Source organism: Erpetoichthys calabaricus, chromosome 9, assembly GCF_900747795.2.
Source record: "Erpetoichthys calabaricus chromosome 9, fErpCal1.3, whole genome shotgun sequence".
Taxonomy (NCBI): domain Eukaryota; kingdom Metazoa; phylum Chordata; class Cladistia; order Polypteriformes; family Polypteridae; genus Erpetoichthys; species Erpetoichthys calabaricus.
Window position 1 is genome coordinate 28,976,424 of NC_041402.2, and position 20,215 is coordinate 28,996,638.

Here is a 20,215-nt window from a genome sequence, read left to right on the forward strand (position 1 = left end):
TCATTTTTTTACTGAATATAGTGATACTCCATTCCATCTGCTGCTGATCTAAATCTTCCAATTTTCACTACAGCATACTTGATCAGTAATTGGTAAATTGGCCGATCACAAAAAAAATCTGACCCTGCTTTTCAAAATTTTATGGTAATTTAGTTGTAGTGCTCCTTTAAGGTCAGTATTATAGTAATTCAGGTAACACAGGTGTCTTTTTTCTTTTTCTTTTTTTTTGGCTCAAACTTCCTATAAATAGAGAGCAGCAAAGCAGACTTTACAGAGAGAGAGAGAGAAAATTAGAATGTTATTAGCCTTTATATCAAAGAAAGTGGAAAAATAAACTAAGAAAAAAGAAACTGGAAAATTTGCCTGTGCAATTAGACAAATGACAAGAAAAGCTACTTTAATGAATTCAGACCATTTTATTTTGTCCTTTAATTAAAACGGACACTGCTTGGCTGAGTTTGGATGGTGAGCAAGCATTGTTTTAAGTACATCAGCTCACATTTTCACTTAGAAAAAGAAAGCTAAAAAAGAATTTGAAATTGCTGCTTAGTAAACAATAGGATTATTAGCTTAACAGCAGAATTTGTGTACAAGGTCTGTTCTTAAAGCAACCGAACTTCTTAAATAGGGCTCCAATGAGCAAACATAGAAGACTTACGATGGTGTTGGATGTGTAGCAGTGACCTTGACTTTTATAATCCCTACTTGCTCGACCACACCACTTCTGTTAGTCAGCAACTACATGCTGTACAGTAAACATATCTACTGAATCTAGAATAACTTGATTGCCAAGCTAGACATTAAAGTAATTGATTTGCTATCACCATTCTCCAAACCTCAAGACTTGTACTCTTGTACTGAGTACCGAGTAGTGGAGTACTCCACCAACCTCATCAAAATCACACACAAGCAAAATTAACTCATCACTCATTAGTATGTCATCATTGAACAGTATGCTCAACATTTTTGTCCTCTTCCTCTAGGTAAAGAGAGAGCTCAACCCTTAGCAGGTTCAGTACTGATCATAGGTTTTGATTGGCAATTAGTGCATATCCAATGTGTGCTTGAAAGGCAAAATTGTATGCAAGTGTTATAGGTGGATATACAGTCCTCAAAGCCAGTCGGTCTCCTATCCATGGCAGCTGAAGAAATTGCCTACTTTAGTATTTTTAATTCCTAAATAAAAATAGTTAATTCTAAAAGCATGCAAATATAGAAAAGAACAGTAATCTTTAGCATAGCAAACATTTCTAATTTGTTAAATGGGCATGAAAGGGCTTAATCACATTTTCTTCAACTTCTAAATCTCTTGATAATTAACTGCAGTATATATTGTTTTGTAATGTGAAAAATAACTCTGTTCTTTGAAGAACTCATTAAAATTTTATCTGTCTCTTTTTAGCTGGCATCTGTTTCAGTATATTTAAAAATATTTGATCAAGTCTTTCAAACAGATAATGAATAAACTGCAAACTACAGTATAGGTTTTTAGAGCTTTGTGGGGAATCACAATCTATTTTATTTTCAGTAGATGTGAACAGTGCAATACTATTTGATTTGTTGCTACGCTGAATTTAATATTGGTAGCAAGTAAATTAAAAAAAAATTACCTTTAATGCATTTGTGTTATTTTTTTTTTAGCATGCATTAAGGCTCCTAGCATTTGGCCAAATTTATAAAGTTTTAGAAATGGACCCTCTGCCATCAAATAAGCCTACTCAGAAATTTACCTGGATAGACAAAGAAGGTATGTATATATTTATATCTTATTTCATTTTGAATTTGCTTCCCATCCCTTTACTGATGTAATTTTTCTATCTTGCTAAGAAATAACTTTAAACTGTTTTTAAACTGTTGAATGTGCAAGCCTGTTCTTTTATGAGTGGCTAGGAAAACACCATGTACTGACATTCACACTGTGCTGTGAACTTGGTTTATGCATTGGCAGTAAATGCACAATAGCGAATAGAAGAAACATTTTTATTATATGACCATTTTGTAGCAAAAGTAACTTAACAATTCAGCTTTTAATATTTAGTATAAAGCCAAAGTGTATCCCTCTTTTATTTGTATTACAGGTATATCACTTAAGAGACCATATGAAGATGGAACAGGGGATGACAAGGATCTGATTAAAAAAATGAAACGAAACTTAAGGAAAAGTAAGTTGGTCACTAGAAATAAATCCCAGCTCATATTCTTAATGACAGTTATCTGACATGCAAAGTTCTTCATACCATTGGGTCTTTTTTGTTAATCCAATGCTGCAAATTGATTTTAGTATTCTATTTCAATAGAAAAAGTTATTTTTTAATAAAAAAATATAACATTTAAATGGTTTTCATAATTATGATTCAAGGCTTATGAGTAGAATACAGAAGTGCTTCAAGTGGCAAAATATTATCCACAATATCAAAAATACATAATGTGAACACAAAATGTTGCAGACAAGTAGTAAAATATAGAAGTTTTGTGACATAAAGTTCTGTGGAAGAATCTTCAAATTACGTTGTATAAGGCAATGAATAGGAGTTAAATATTTGTACACAATTTATGTATGTAACCCTCTGTTCAGGTGCAAGAGCATTTTATGAATGAATTTATGTCCTTGAACTTGGATAGTTTTGTTAAGTTACTAAAAAAACAATTTATTATTTTGGTATCTGAGGTGTCTTGTTAAAGATAATACCATTTGTTAACACTTTGCCACTATCAGCTTAACAGTACAGTTGTATAAAACAGTACTAAATTATGTTCAATACATACACCCACTGATCTTTTATTTAAAAATGCTAGGACAGCTCCTTCAAATTTAAAGTATCTTAGGTTGTAATTCTCACTAGCAGTCTATACTAGTAACATACTGAAGTACCTTTCTTAACTAATCTGAAAACAGTTATATAAAGGCCTTGCTATGCATCACAACTGGGTTTCTAAATAATAGGTGATTGGTTGTTTCATAACAACTAGATTCTTCTTCCTAAATGTGAAATTTGTCTTTTTTTCATTCCTGTACACAACACATCTCTTTAGTCATTTCCATTGTAAACACAACACATTTTTTATCCTTTTCCTCTCATCTATTCTATTTGTGCTGTTACTGTTCTTCTTTTAGCCTGAAATTTGCCATTGGAGTTTTCCGTTAATAGTTAACAAGTATTTTTTTGTAAAAGTGTTCTGTATTTAAAGTGAGTGGTTATGTTGTATTAGTTATGTTTATGCTTCAGTGAAAAGTGAGTGCTGTTTTTAAAGCAAGATGTAAAATGAAGCACTTTTGTGAAATGCTGGCGATCGGGAATGGATGATTTTCGTTTGCAGCTCATTTATAACTAGCTACTTTTTTTGACAATTTTCTGTTAATCATGTGACCCTAGTGCACATGCATTACTGAAATGTTGCTTTCTCCTTAAGAGGAAAATAGCAGTTGTTCAGCATTAATGATGCAAAACTATCAGGAAATGGGTTTGCTCTCTCACCATTGGTACAACTCACTACACTTTGTATGTACAGCAAACTGAAAACTGCAAAACCATTACCACCATCTCAACCATCAATTTACCTAATGGTTTAAAGAAGTCTGAAGTATAACTGCCACTGTCAAAATTGTGTTGGAGAACCTTTAGCATTAAATACTCTGTTGCCATGGATACTAGCTTTTAACATTCAACATTCAGTTGCTTCGATTGTAAATGTTTTAAACATTTTCTTTTTACAATTAAATCCATTTTAATCAAAACTAGCCCTTGGCCTTCTAAAACAAAATATATTATTTAGAGCTAGTAATATAATACATTGTGATAAAGGATATTTCTTTTCAATCTGGCACAGAATCTTTCAAATTTTTGATCACAGCTTATTCCAATTAATGACTTCCCACTGAAATGCTTTAGATCAGAAGAACAACTCTTGTTTGTACCAGAAAATCAAGGATTGTCTTTGAGCAATATACCCAGTGCCAATAAATTATTTTTAGATATGGTGCTACATGAAATGTACAGCACAGTATCATCATGTTTTACTGTCGCAAACTGTGTTTTACTAATTTAAACCCTCAGTCTAATTTCTCAACAGGACTGATACAGATTTGTTCTTTGTATATCCTCAGCAGCATGCCTTACCCCCACTGTGTGGGTGACTGTTTATATTGTATTTGTAGTAATCCAAAGTTTTCTTTTTAAATTTGAAAGATGTTAACTATAAATAGAGCCGCTGCTCCTCCGCATCGAGAGGAGTCAGATGAGGTGGCTCGGGCATCTGATCAGGATGCCTCCTGGACGCCTCCCTGGTGAGGTGTTCCGGGCACGTCCAACCAGGAGGAGGCCCCGGGGAAGACCCAGGACATGCTGGAGGGGACTATGTCTCCCGGCTGGCCTGGGAACGCCTCGGGATTCTCCCGGAAGAGCTAGAAGAAGTGGCCGGGGAGAGGGAAGTCTGGGCATCTCTGCTCAAGCTGCTGCCCCCGCGACCCGACCTCGGATAAGCGGAAGAGGATGGATGGATGGATGGATTAACTATAAATATAATGTATTAAATGTTTCAAAATGATCAAATTATTTTTGTTACTACAGTTCTTGACAGCAAAACATTAGATGCCAACCAGCCAATGAATGCTTTGATGAGACTAAACCAAATTCGTCCTGGACTCCAGTACAAGTTGTTATCACAGTCTGGTCCTGTACATGCACCTGTCTTTACTATGTCTGTAGATGTAGAAGGAACAATCTACGAAGCCTCAGGACCATCGAAAAAAACGGCAAAGCTTCATGTAGCAGTGAAGGTAAAAATCATACTAACTGAAGCATAAAATAATTTCTGGGATACTGAGAGTCACAGTTGGTTTTTGTGCTGCTACCTCTTGGGTTCAAGTGGCTTTGGTTGAATCCCATCCCAGTGTCTTTTTGGAGCCTCCCGTGCTAAATTCACATCCCAAAGACATGTTAAGTTAATTGGTGACTGTAAATTGGCCTGGTGTAAGGGAATGTGGGTGTGTGCATGGGTGTGCTCCGTGATTGTCTTGCTCCTGATTCAGGGTTCATTCTTACCTTGCTCCAAAGCTGCTTTGTTAAACACTGGCTTTCCACTTCTCAGAACTGGATAATAATAATATATTTTATTTATATAGCAGCTATTATGCATAATTAAATCATAAGGTGTTTCACACATAATTCCATCTGAAGTTAACTTTTATATCTCTTGGATAGCCTTAAACTTAGAAATGACATCTAACGCCTTAACTTCAATAGTTAGAGTAATACAAGACATGTTCTATATTATGGCAAATTGGAACAATTCAGGTTCTGTTTGCAATGATCTGTTCAGTATTTTTCATAATTTAGTATGAACCCATTAATGTAATTCTAAAGTAAACATGCCCAGCATATGCTCAACATTTTCATTTTTACTTTGTTTTATCATATACACAAAACTGTTTTATACTATATATCATATACTATAAACTATTTTAGAATGGGATCTCTCTCTCTCTCTCTCTCTGTTAAAATGCTTTGTTTCCAAATTTAAAAAAAATTGCTAAAAAGAAGCTCAGCTAAAACAAAGTATCTTGGCTGATATATGGTTAGATAATCTCCAATAAATACTGTATAAACCATATAAACTAATAAATGAACCTTAAAATCAATTCTACAATTCAGAGAAAAACAAGCTAGTTGAGTAATAAACACTTGTACCATTTTTTCAGCATCTGTGAATGATAGTAAAGATCAGTATTACATTAATGAAAAAATGCAGTTTGAGTAACGTTTTTAAAAAAAACAAAAGTTCAATTCAGAGTCAACGCTTACATTTTTGACTTGCGAGGCTATCTGTGGGCCTAGTGAATCCAAGTTACTATTAATCTGATCTAATAAGCTGGTTAGAAAATGGATGGATGGATTTTTGCCAAACTCTTTCATTGATCAACTTTGCAGTCTTGTATTTTGATCATCCATCATTGTTAATTTTGTCAGCTTACTCATTTGTAACATAAGTTAATGTTTACCTGTGTAGGCACTTCAATTTTTTCTTGTATGTTTTGATATAATTAGTGGTTTCAGATATTATTTTCATATTTTGATTTAGTATTTTTGCATATATTTATTAAGTGTTATTTGAAGGGGTCTGTGGAAATAATTTATTGGCCAAATAAACCAGTAAGATTTTTAAAGTGCCCTCTGATTTCTAAATCTCACTATTATAAAAGGAAATCCTGGGACGAGACTTTCTCAGAGGTAATTTCAACTGCCCGCGAGAGATAATTTTGGGTCCCGTGAGACGAGACTTTTTGCCAAGAGATTTTGACAATGCCACCCATCATCTCAAACATTTACAACCATGCCCACGATTCAATCACTTCTCATTCATATGAATGTGATTGTCAGACAGAGTTCCTACGCTCTCCGGTCCAAGCTAGGTCGGAAATAAGAGACAAAGTAGAACGTCATAAAGAAATTCAAAAACGTTGGCTCGATACACATGCAGAGCAGGTTAGAAATTATGAAAGTACTAAAATTTGAAAGTCTCAAAAAACTGATAGTAAAGATTGCATTAGCGCTAACAAACGGAAATTATTACACGTTGAAATAACAGGACAGCAATCCAATACTGTATACCAATCCAGAAGCTTCAGTTTGTATTAACAACATTTGTTCAGACTACTTTAAGCTAGAACGTGGTACCAGACAAGGATGTCCCTTGTCACCACTGCTGTTTGCAATCGCTATTGATCCACTGGTGGTTCACTGTCGAAATTCCTATCAGATAAAGGGGATTGTCAGAGAAGGACTGGAACAGAAAATTTCTCTATATGCAGATGATATGGTTTTATATATATGTATCAGACCCAGAAAACACTGTGCCTGCAGTTTTAACAGCACTCACAGAATTTCAAAAGATATCTGGTCTTAGAATTAATCTGAATAAAAGTATACTCTTTCCAGTGAATTCACAAGCATATAATATCACATTGGACACCCTACCTTTTACCATAGCAGATCAGTTTAAATACCTAGGGGTAAATATCACAAGTAAACATAAAGCTCTTTATCAACAAAATGTTGCCGTCTGTATGGAAAAAATTAAGCAAGACTTGCATAGATGTTCAACCCTTCATCTCACTCTAGCCGGAAGAATTAACGTTGTTAAGATGAGTATCCTTCCTAAACTTCTTTTTTTATTTCAAAACATTCCAATATATATCAATAAATTGTTTTTTAAGCAATTAGATTCAACAATAACCTCATTCATTTGGAACTCAAAACACCCACGTATCCGAAGAGTGACCCTACAAAGACCTCAGGCAGAAGGTGGCATGGCTTTACCTAATTTTCAGTTTTATTACTGGGCAGCAAACATACAAGCCATAAAAACCTGGACACAAAAAAATGAACATACACAGGCTTGGTTCGCAATAGAAGTAAAATCCTGTAGTACTTCTTTATACTCCCTGCTCTGCGCTCCAATAAAAGCAAGTTATCGCAAATATACTAATAACCCAATAGTGCTTTACTCACTTAGAATATGAAACCAACTTAGAAAGCATTTTAAGATGGAAAATCTTTTATTCGTGGCACCTCTGCAAGAGAACCACCTCTTTCAACCCTCGCAAACATATCGTTTTTAATACCTGGATTAAAATGCTCAGAGATCTTTATATAGACAACATATATGCATCTTTTGAACAATTACGTTCCAAATTCAACCTCCCAGCTACACATTTCTTTCACTATCTTCAAATTAGAAATTTTGTTAAACAGAAACTGCCCAATTTTCCTCAACTTGTACCCTCCACCAGACCAAAAAAGACAATAAATACAACATTATACATGAATACAACAAATATACAAGAAGCCAATATGAATTTTTCAAAATTAGAAGCTTTTGCATAACCTTTATACAAGTAAGACATTTGTACTGTTGGCTATTTTGCACTTACTTGTATTAGTACTTGTAAATACATTACAATGCTGTATTTAATAATGCAGGTTTTCAGTTTCAATGACTCAAGCTTAGACGGTGTAAAATTGTCATGAGCTCAGCAATGATCCAAGACTTGCTGCATTATAGTTAAAAAAAAATGTGTGGTTTGTTTGAATGAATTCCAAGCCACAAATGTATACCAGATTTGAACTTTATTCTCTTACCAAAGCTATACATATTTATCATACCCATTATTCTCCTCTCCTTTAATTGTACTTTTTGCTTTATAGGTTTTACAGGCAATGGGTTACCCTACTGGTTTTGATACCGATATGGATTCAATGAGTGCAGATGAAAAATCAGATAGTGAGGGGAAAAATGAAACATTGTCTACAAATTTAAGCAATAATTCTGCCAGCTCTACCACAGACAGCTCTAACACACTGGAGGTACAGTACTCTCAAGTCATTTAAACAGAATCACAGCTTTCAAAATCTCATACTTGTTAACATGATGCAAATTATTAAATTAATATTGTTCTGAATTCTATATTGCCTTTAAGATATTTTAAGATATAACGTATATTTTATATCCCCATGTTTTTAAATTTTGAGGAGTTATGATGCTGAATTCCCTGAATGTCTTGCAGTAGCTTAAAATTAACTTAAAATTTATGGTAGATATTATCATTTAATATGTGCCATAATTTATTTTAATGTGTATTTACATAAGTAAGTAAACATTTTTTAAGAGTAGCAAATTACACATCTTGCCAAATAGGAATTCTGCTAGTTTACCTGAATCACTTGTCATTCTTATCCCAATTATGGACAGTTTCTCACCGTAATTGCATGAATGCTTATTTTATGCATCATTTCAAACACTTTCTGGTTATTTTAACTAGCAATTTGAAGTTGTTCTACATATGAGTGTGCCATGCAATATACTGGGACCCGATTTATTTTTGGTTTCTGTTTTGCTCTTAGTTTTCCTAGAGTATGCTGTCACTTCCTGCCACCCTAAATTGGAGCAGGCAAGTTCAGTCAGTGATGCAGTGCAGGGGTCCATTAAAAGGCTATCATGTTATAAATAAAAAATAAACATTTTGACACAACTAAGTGATAAAAAAACTGCACAATATGGATAAACATTAGGAAAAAAAATGTCTTAATATAGCCTTCCTTATACAAGTAATTTTGCAAGCGAACATTTTGATTCTTACTCTGATGAGGTGAAGTGCTGTTTTTTTTCTGCAGACACACAAAGATTATTTTAAAGGTGTAAATGACTTTGTTGGTGGAGAAAATATTCTTTTTTTATTTAAAAAAGAGAGAAAGTGAAAATCTATAGTTTACAACATTATAACAAGTCCGTAACCTTTGATTAGGTAGTTTTGATTGTGAAAGATGCTGTATAAAGTAAAGGTTAATCATGAGTGGATAAACAATTATTAGTAAGGGTTGGTCACAGTTTCAATCAAGGCATTTTATTTTATTTCATTTTTTAATCCCTACATTTTATTTCTTTATATCCAATAATTAACAGGTTCGAACTCAGGGTCCTATTCTAACTGCTAGTGGTAAGAACCCAGTTATGGAGTTGAATGAGAAAAGAAGAGGCCTAAAATATGAGCTTATATCAGAAACTGGTGGAAGTCATGATAAGCGCTTTGTAATGGAGGTATGCATTATTGTTACCAATTAAAATCTTTTGGAAATCTGTATTTTTATTGTTATAATCAGTAAACATGTCCACTGCTACTGCATGCAGTATTAGGAATATCCAGCTAAAACATATAATGGGATTGTTTGTTCCCTCAGTTTAATAGGCAATAAAACAAATAGTATCTCTTATCAATTTCTTTTATTTGGCAGTACTGATTTTCTCTAATTCATTTAGTTCATCTTCCTTTGTTTTGTTTAAATGTACAAACACTGTGATGTTAAAACTTAAAACGCTGCTTATATGTTAGAATCTGTTTTAAAATTGTATATTTTATATTAAAAAGTATGAAAGTCTTGATTTTTTAATATGGAATTGGCCTTTTATATTCTTGAAGCTGATGTCAAGTAATGTCTTGGTATTAAAGCAGTAGACAGCAGTGTGTTCAGATGTGTAAATGCTAGTAGATTTTACATGAGTATTTCATTAAAATTATTAAAAGGGGGATTGTCTTCCTAACACTTTTTAATTTTGAACATATTTTTGTATAGGGCAGATTTATGCTAGTACTGTTAGAGAACATGCCTTAAAAAATCTATAGATTTATAATTAATAAGAATAGACCTCAGCAAAATTAATGCATGCAACAGTTTTTAACTGTTGTTTAGTCCTGGTTGTTCTCCTATGTTGAATACGTCTGCTTTGTGTCATATTGTTAAAGTATTGCAGCTGTAGCAAGGGAGCTCTTGAGATCCTTGGGCTTGGTCCCGGGGTTCTTTTGAACATAATTGAGGAGTGTTGTTTTTTGTGTTGAATAATTTTGAAGAACATCCGTTTTCAGGTAAATTTGCAATGAGCTTTAAGGTCACGCTGCATATTGAACCCACTGATCAATGGTTGTTATGGTTTAACAGCCCCTTCCTAGATTTTTAGTATGATTTTCTGCTTTCCATTAAATGCATGGAGGAATACAATGCACACAATTTGCATAGCTGTGTTTAGCAGGTGACTGTCAGGATGTGTGTTTATTGTAAAGACAATCTAACAGAGTTGTCACCTTTTCTAAGGGATTATACTGCAACTATTAAGTATCTGTAACAAGTAGTAACACTGAATAGTTGTCTATGCTGCCTCTTTACAAGTATGTAATGGAAGGACTGGGCTAGTGTTATAAAACCTAGCACTCTTCCGTAGTAGCCATTTAATTAGCAAATAGGCCAGATTTAATAACTAACTATCCTGTTAGATAGAAGAAAAAAGATCAATGTGCGTTGTTCCTGCTGCACTAAATAAGCTCAACAACGCATGTTGATCTTTTTTCTTCTTTCAGTACATGTGCCTTCCCTGTTTATTTATATATCTCTGCCTGTCTGTCTCTCTATTACGCAGTGCTCTGACTGTCTGTGTGTTATGGATCTTAAAAATAACAGTTATAAGGACAGTTGTTCATGTTAATTGCAGTCTCAATTGTTAAAAAAATATTTTAAAAGGATCATCCCACATGAAAATATAACGATCTCATTAACTGACAGTGCATACCAATTTATAAATTTTATGTCCGTTTGAGGTTAAAAAGAAAAAAAAAAGCAACACTTCATCCCCAGCGGGGAATCGAACTCAGGTCTGTGAGGCGGCAAAGCTACTGTGCTCTAAGAGGCAAATCTTAGCACGCTACGCCACAGAAGCTGTTGTATCGTCCTTGAAGCTTTTGTGAAAGTGTTTATTTGATCTTTGGAACTCGGACTTTACAAATTCTATAGTTTATGCCTACTACATTTTGTAACATTTATTACTAAAATATGAAAAAGTTTCTGTTTTAACAATGTGTTTACACAGATTACTTTAGAAACGGAACACGCATGAAATGCGTGTGTTCCAAATAACGATCTATTATTTCCACTGTAAAACTCCACTTCACTCCCAGATAATCAACAAAGGCATGAGCTGGGAAAAGTTCGCTCACGTTCTAAGTCGGTGGGGGGATGGACTAGCCGGCTGCTGGCAGCTTGTCTTTTATCAGCATGTTTAGAGGACAAAGGATGCTGGCGGAGAGGTGTGAACGGATTTAAGAAGCGATTTAAGGTGGGCTGGATCTACGAGTTTTTTCGTAGGCTCTGCCAATTCTAGTGTTGTGTGCGAAGCACCACCGGACAAAGTAGCTGCGAGGAAGGGAGCAAGCATTTTTTAGAGGAGCGTCCGTATCCTCTAGGCCAGTATGCGAACAGCCCCTCTGCTCACACCCCCTCCGTCAAAGCGAGAGAGAGAGAGGAAAGCAAACAATCAAAAATCAATACGTGCTGTTTGATCTTTTAAGTATGCGAAGCACCATGCGGGAAGCATATCGCTTGCAAAGCAGCCACATGTAAGCCCAGCAAAGAAGGGAGCACTGTGAAGGTAATCTTTCAGCGTTTTTTGAGGAGCGGCCGTGTCCTCTAGGGGTGCAAACAGCCCCCGTGCTTACAATATATTTGAGGAGTTTTATTTAATACATAATACGCGCTGTGGTTGGGTAGCTTCTCAGCCATCTGCCAATAGAGTCCCTTGTATGAAATCAACCGAGCAAACCAACTGAGGAAGCATGTACCAGAAATTAAAGGACCCATTGTCCGCAGAAATCCGCGAACCAGCAAAAAATCTGTGATATATATTTAAATATGCTTACATATAAAATCTGCGATAGAGTGAAGCCGCGATAGTCAAAGCGCGATATAGCGAGGGATTACTGTATTTAACTGTGACTCCAATTCATTATGATACTTGACTCAGATGTAAGGTAATGACTAATTTAGGAAGTCAGCAGACTGCATAGTAGGACATAGAAAAGCTCCATAGTGAATGCAATGTGGATGTAATAAACAAGTCTGAAGACATCCCCCCCCCCCCCCCATTTCCTTGTTGGGACAGTGTGGGGCCATAGCAAAATACTGAGGGAAATCCTCAATTAATGGATTAAAGGCTAGGGCAGTATTCAAGGCAGTGATCAATCCCAGATTGACTGTTTTCACAGAAAGTGTACTAACCACACTATTTAGGCTGTGTTCTAAATTTAACTATAACTTACATGAAAAAAAATGCTATAATATACATAACATACAAGTGATGGCAATTCGTTTTTATTTATGTAGATTATAATTTTATTTGTATACTAAATTGTACTGTATATTTATATTTTAGAGCTCCCCTATAATATCTGTAGTGTCTGCCACACAACATTTATTTATATGGCACATTTTCATACAAATGATGTAGCTCAAAGTGCTTTACAAGAAAAAGAAAGAAAAGTTTATAAAAAAAAACAAATATAGAAATAAGATTAAGAAATACTAAGTAACAAAGAATAAAGTAAGGTCCAATGGCCAGGAGGACAGAAAAAACAAAAAACAAAAAAAAAAACGGGAGGGCTGGAGAAAAAAAAACAAAATCTGCAGGGGTTCCAAGGCCACAAGACCACCCAGCCCCTACTGGGTAATAATGGGTCAGCCCAGCCCTCAATGGTCATAATGAAAAAGGCTGCAAACACCAGCACTCTGTTATAAGTCAGGATCCTTCATTGGATGAGTTGTTAGTCTGGCGAAATAAGAAAGCGCTTGGCAATATTTTTTCATGAAAATAACATGAATAGCAATAGTTGTACTTTTTTTGGTTCCAGATTCCTTTCTGTAGAAATGCACACTAAATAAAGGTGCCTTGAATATTCCATCTTGGCACATCTTGCCTTTCCTTGGGCTCAGTGTTCTCTGTCTGTCTGTAATCTCTGTTTAAAAAAAAAAAAAAAAAAAAATAGGGCTTTCACGTGTAGTTATCTCTTGCGTCTTTTGCTTACTTTAGTTTTTCTATTAGGTCGGTAATGAAGAAGGAACTCGGAATGCGCTGTTTAAAAAGTAAACGAAAAACATTCCCAAGATCTAATCTCCACACACCCATGTAATCTGCTTTGTAAAGTTTGTACTTTTTTCTGTGGGGTCTCTTCAGTTTCCTCCTCAATTCCAAAGTAGTGTTGGCTAACCTGACTGGTGACTTTAAACTAACTCCTTGTGAGTATGTGATTGTATTGCTTCACCCTACACTGAAGTGGATTATGCAGGCAAATAAACACAGTACACTACAGGCTGTTTCACTGAAACAATGACGGACATGGTGACTTGCTTTAGAATTCACAAAGCCTCACTGTGTCACATGTTTTAGGCCTGCACCAAATTAACATCATTTTGGACCCACGGCTGCACGATAACAGAAAAAATGATTATCACGATTATTTTGCTCAACATTTTTATCACGATTAATAATGACGATTATTCCTTTCGTAAATGAAGTCTGTGACCAAAGCAGTGTAGCCTCGGCCAGTTATTCACAGATGCTGCCCTAATCATATTAGCTGCGTTGTCCGTTGTGATGCACACAAGTCTTTCTTCCACCAAGCCCCAAGCGGACATCGCTTCTTTGAGGCCCACTGCAATAAACTCCGCTGTATGGTCTTGTGGGAAAAACGAAGTTTGCAAAAGCTTGCTTTTCATCTCAAACTCGCTGTCAATAAAATGAACTGTCAAGCTCAAATACGGTTCCGCAGTTCTGCTTGACCATAAGTCGGTCTTGACAGCAAAATATTCAAGGCTGAGCCTGAGAATTTCTCTTTCTATTTCTTTTCGGCATTTCGCATACAGCGAGGGCAGCGCAACATTGGAAAAATGGTTGCGTGAGGGAATGCTATATCTTTTATCAAGTGTTGCGATCATTTTGTTAAATCCCTCACTGCTCACGGTGGTTCTTGGACACATATCCTTGGCTATATGGTACGTGATCGCCTCTGTTATTTCCCGGTGTCTTTGTGAGCTAGGCAGATATGGTATTGCGTTGAACAATGTCCCTGATATTGTTGTCTGTGTTGTGGATGGCTGGTAATTTTTTGTTGTTGCTGTTTGTGCCTTCAGTCGTTGAAATTCTTGATAGTGTACTTTGTGGTGGCTTTTAAGGTGGTTGATGAGGTTTGTTGTGTTACCTTGGGACGTTTGGACGGAACAGGAGCAAAGTTTGCATAAGACTCGTACCTGATCAACATCACATTCCTCGAAATAGTTCCAGACAACTGAGTATGACCCCTTTTTAGGAACTAACGATCGCACTTCTGCACCTTCCTCACGTTGCTCCGCCATCATATGTTTATTCTGACTGTTATTGCTGCTATTGACTTCTACTGCTTCAGAAAGCGCTTGCAATCTAGACGCAGTAACGTCATAGTGATGCAGTCCAATCCGTAAACTCAGCCCATAAAAAACAGTTTGGTCTTTATACTGTAAAATCGCGACGATATTTATTAACTGATCGTGGGTCATAAATATCGTTATCATGAGAAAAAAAAGATTAATCATGCAGCCCTATTTGGACCAAACTTTTTAAATGCCTTTCAGACAGCATTGATGTCACAATCCCTCCTAATCCACTAACAGCTGAGTTTGGTGTACTTCCAGATGGGCTTAAAGTGGAGAAGGACAAACAAACTGTAATTGCCTTTACTACACTATTGGTACATAGACTTATCTTGCTCAACTGGAAGAACTCTCCCTTTTTAAGACAGTGGGTAACTGATGTTATATATTATTTGAAATTGGAAAAAATAAAATTCTCACTTAGAGGATCTGTGCAGAATTTTTTTTAAAACCTGGCAGGATCTAATCAGTAACATTTTAGAATAAGCTTTTAAAGCACTGAGGAAGCAGATTCTCTCCCTATTCTCTTTTTTTTTCTTTTTCTTCTCCATTTATCTATATTCATTTATTAATGTATCTATTTACTTATTTTTACTAGGTTTAAGTTTTATTCTGCTTCCCATGCTCTCTTTCTCAGGGGTGGGGGTTGATTTGTTTTCAATTCTTTTCTTGTAAAATTAATCTATTTGTATGGAATGTTGTGAGATTTCAATAAAACCAATAAAAGTAAAAAAAAAAGTTCAGAAAGTGGGTGTATAATCTACTAAAGGCACTGACTTATCGTAAACATTGTGATGGAAAAAAACTTTAATCTACAACATAAATAATTATCCAGCAATATAAACAGCAGTAATAATAATGAAAGTACAGGCGGAATCCCATTATAACGAAACTTATGGGACCATAAAAATATTTCCGTTGTAACGAATATGGGGAAAATACCTATAGTATTGTGAGCTGGGCTGCCAGCAGTTCTCTATGTCTAACGGCAGCGGCACAGTGACAGCTCTGTAGCTGCTCTGCTGCATCTGGTAAACAGTAAACCATGGGCAAAGCAATTGGTTGATCTCTGCAGGATCAGGGTTACCACATACTTTGCTTGTTGCACGATGTTTAACATTTAACATCGGGCTTTGATCTGCTTTTCCTCACACTCTCCAAACTGTCTTCCCCAGACCGCGTCTGCCACCGTGGTGATTCGAAATTTTTGGTGTTATTCTAATATGAAGACGGGAGCCAAAACAGGACAATCGCCCATGCCGCCGCTCCTAACAGCTTATATTCTGAATAAAGTCTTAAAACTGTACCTGCCTTCTCTATACAGTAATAAAGTACCTGTATTTTTCTTGAAAACCTGGACTCATCTTCTTGTCTCTCTGCGTCCCAAGCTTGACAATACCTGTATGAAAAAACAGTGCTTCTTAAACTGCAGAAAATATTTTATTTGAAAATGAGATATTAGATGTAATTATTTTTTTTATAGAAATACAGGTATGAAAATACAGAATGAATATGAGTCATTAGATTAAGATGAAGGCACAATTCCAAAATGCTTTCGCCACGTCATTTTTCTTCACTCCGGAATCCCCTTTTTCCAGGATTGTTAATTTTTCTTTCAGAGTAAACTGACGCCGTTTCTCACTTTTTTGTTCATCTCAAAGAAAACATTGAGATGCACTATGAAACTCAAACAGTACCGTATCCGCACAAATGTCACGTCTATATGCTCGCCGAGCCTGCTCAACACCGGAAATTTCACAACAGACTGTTGCTCACTTTAAGACAACTGTGTTGCAGGGTTCCCGAGACTCTGAACGGAAAGTGTAGGAACAGCATTCAGTATTTTTTGCATTGCATTATTATCTTCACTGGCCACTTTTGGTCAAAAAAAGCTTGTTATACTGAGATTTACATTTCGTTTAAATGATATTCGTTTAACATAATGTTCTATGAACGTTAGTCCGGGCCCACAAAAAGTGTGTGTTTGTTCTGTAAATTTCATTGCTTCAGCATTCGTTATAACGGGATTCAACCTGTAATAACAAAAAATAGTAATAATAGTTGTCAACCTGTGGAGCATTGGAAACACAGATGCTGTAGAATAAAATAAAAAAATAAAAACTCCAGAATTTTATTGTATTGCTGAAGAATGATTTAGTTCAAAGTATAAGCATTTCTCAGAAGGGTGTATATTAAAACTTGCATGAAAACTCTACAAATATTATCCTTCATTTATTAGTAAGGACATAATAAGATAATAATTATACTTTGCTTTTACTGAATTTTCTGATTATATTAGGCTAATCAGTTTAGTCCATAGTTCTAAATATGATTTATATATTTATAATGTAATAAAATTATAATGTGCTGTCACCATCACCCTAACCTCCATCATCCTAATCTCCTAGTAGGCTGGAAATTTAAATATATAGCTGCCCTCAAAATTTTTGTTTATAATGCTATTCGATGATAGCTTTTTTCATGTAATTAACATGTATTCAGTCTTTTTAGAGAAATGTGAAATACAAAAAAAGCCTGCCAGTACAGGCTAATTTCTTTCTGTTTTCTGCAGCATCATGCCTAACATGCATATTTTTCCAAGAGAGTCTTGCAGACTCATCCCTAAGCAACTTTAAATAATTGCCATTGTAAGCTGAAGAATTTGAAGTCTATTAGGTCACATCAGTTTCATGAATTATTTCAAATTTATCAAATTCTGGTTTGAAAATTGATACACAATAATATTGGATTAGAAACACATGAAAAATTAATTTGAACAAACATAAACATCAGATATGAACCAAAAATCTGAACTGAGACCGTTTTAAGTGCAGCCTGAATATAGTCTTAGGAGCCTGTAGAAACATACAGAATCAACATCAGGCAGTATAGACTTATAAACTGATTTTTACCATTGTGACTTTTCTCTAGCATTGTTATAGGAGGAGACTGGGAGGATTAACTTTCCCCACCGCTCCCACCATACAGATGGCAACTATGCAATGTTCACTGCTACAGCTCTAAATACATCTCAAGTGTGCCAATTAGGATGGAAGTGATGACTAGGTGAAGCATCCTAATCCTTGCCAAGTCATATGTATGACATAATAAATGGTTTCAGTTCCTAAATGTTTAGATAAATTGCATCCTTTCATTTTTGTTATTTGCTCAGTATTTTATGTACTATAAGTGTGTGTTTACACTAAGAAAGCATGTTTATTGCTAGTGGGAAAGGTGCAGGTTTAAATTGTTCCCTTCAAAAATCAGTTTAACGTGTAAAATGTAATAAAGTGATCCCTCCTCGATCACGGGGGTTGCGTTCCAGAACCTCCCGCGAAAGGTGTAAATCCGCAAAGTAAAAACCATGTGTTTATATGGTTATTTTTATATATTTTAAGCCCTTATAAACTCTCCCACACTCTTATAAACATTTCCCGCACAGTTATACAGCATAAACTGCCTTATTACGTCCACTTACAACTTGTTTTGCGCCCTGATTAAAGGATACTGCGGCCGTAGACCTTATATTCTTTTCATCCTTCTTAATATAATGAACCATGGACTCACTGATGCCGTAATGGCGTCCTACAGCGGCATACCTGTTCCCTTCCTTCAACATATCCAAAACGTTTACCTTTTCGGTAATCGTTACCATCTTCCGTTGGCATTTGAGCACGGCCCCAGAAGCAGTAGCAGGAGCAGATCGTTTTGGAGACATAATGAAGGGCGTGACTACACACAAAGATCAACACAAAAGAGTACAAAAGTTAACTCTTTACACAGCGAAACACGTTGATGCTGAATGAGCGAGACGAGATGCTGGCTAATGCAAAGCGGAATTGAATGCTGCTCTCCGTCACTGAGCCAATCAGCACCCAGGAACTTAACTGCGTGCTCTGATTTTGTAGCTTCTCAGCCATCCGCCAATAATGTCACTTGTATGAAATCAACTGGGCAAACTGAGCAACTGAGGAAGCATGTACCAGAAATAAAAAGACCCATTGTCCGCAGAAATCTGTGAACCAACGAAAAATCAGCGATATATATTTAGATATGCTCACATATAAAATCTGCGATAGAGTGATGCCGTGAAAGTCGAAGCGCGATATAGCAAGGGATTACTGTATAGTGTAATCACTTCACAAGTCATGCAAAATATTACTGTGCAGCACACAAATTTTTCAATCAACAACCAGAAAGTAGATTTATGTAGTCAAAATATTCATTCCTCCTCAGTACTTTATTAATCTGCTGCCTTATTTTTTTTTTAACACCCTTTCATTATAGCCTTGCTTGCAAAGAAATTGATGAAGCAAACTACTTCCATATTAACAAAATAATCTTTATATTCATGGAAAGGTCTGATTTACACAATACACCATGTTGTCAGGGCCAGTTTCCTGCATGTGTTAAAGTGCTTAACTTCTCTCATAGCTCTCCACTTCATCTTGTGGATGGAAAAGAAATTGCAATGTAAGCTAAGAGAAGCAATACTTCTGTCACAGCTTGCTATTTGACTGAACCTCATACCACAAGCACTCATGTAACCAGCACTTCAAAAATATAAAATGCAGTTATCCAGAATTATGAAGAGAAGAAACATCTGGGTGCTCAGTATTTATTCTGAGAAGTTTTCTGTGATTTCTGTAGGTTTATCTGAAAACTTACAGTCTGTCTGATGATGCCATTTCTCATATCTATTGTGGAATGTAGCTCAGGTGTTTCACAGACGGACACTGGGAAATCAAAAAGGTTGTAGTAAATAGTAGTCTTGATTACAAAAACAATTACACACGCGCACACATACACACACATATGTATATATATTTGTGTGTGTGTGTATATATATATATATATATATATATATATATATATATATATATACACACACACACACATAAGCTGACATTTCTATAGTATTATATTTGACTTTTTTAACAACAAAATTATCTGTTAGAAGAATGGGTTTTCAGCTTTAATTTTAAATTATGATAAAGTAGGGGCCATCCTAATATTGCTAGATAGTTCATTATTAAAGACTGTACCGTCTACAGTGATTTTAGTTATTTTAGGAATTTTGAAAAGCCCTATGCCAAATAAGCAAATGGAAGTAATTAAGTCGCCATTTTCAGATTCACATAGTTCTCCTTTAAACTACACAGTCTTCTCATAACAATGCAGATTTGCAGGTTTGGTAAGGTAATAACAAGTGGAGGAATTTCTTAACTTTGTGTTTAGAAGGAGAAATTTGGAATAAAAGTTAATGTGTAAAATGTTAAATTGCATCCAGCCCTGCACGTTAGGTCCTCCAATTTGTGGAAAAAAATCAGGAGTTGATAGCAGGATTGGCACTCCGCACAGTGTTCCACTCCATTCGAACTAGTGTGGTGCTGAGGTGTCACCTGTTGCATGGCTGCGCTGGGGTCCTAATTTGG

At 35.5% G+C, this 20,215-nt stretch overlaps 1 protein-coding gene across 4 annotated transcripts in view; it reads left to right on the forward strand.

Annotated features, from left to right (window-relative positions):
- The window catches only part of strbp (spermatid perinuclear RNA binding protein), a 231,765-nt gene that overhangs the window by 198,669 nt on the left and 12,881 nt on the right, over nucleotides 1-20,215 (forward strand). For all 4 annotated transcript variants that reach the window (XM_051931765.1, XM_028809210.2, XM_051931766.1 and 1 more), the window contains exons 11-15: nucleotides 1,642-1,747; nucleotides 2,079-2,162; nucleotides 4,569-4,777; nucleotides 8,205-8,363; nucleotides 9,460-9,594. In XM_051931765.1, coding sequence (XP_051787725.1) covers nucleotides 1,642-1,747; nucleotides 2,079-2,162; nucleotides 4,569-4,777; nucleotides 8,205-8,363; nucleotides 9,460-9,594 — 693 coding nt within the window. The remainder of the gene's footprint in view (nucleotides 1-1,641; nucleotides 1,748-2,078; nucleotides 2,163-4,568; nucleotides 4,778-8,204; nucleotides 8,364-9,459; nucleotides 9,595-20,215) is intronic.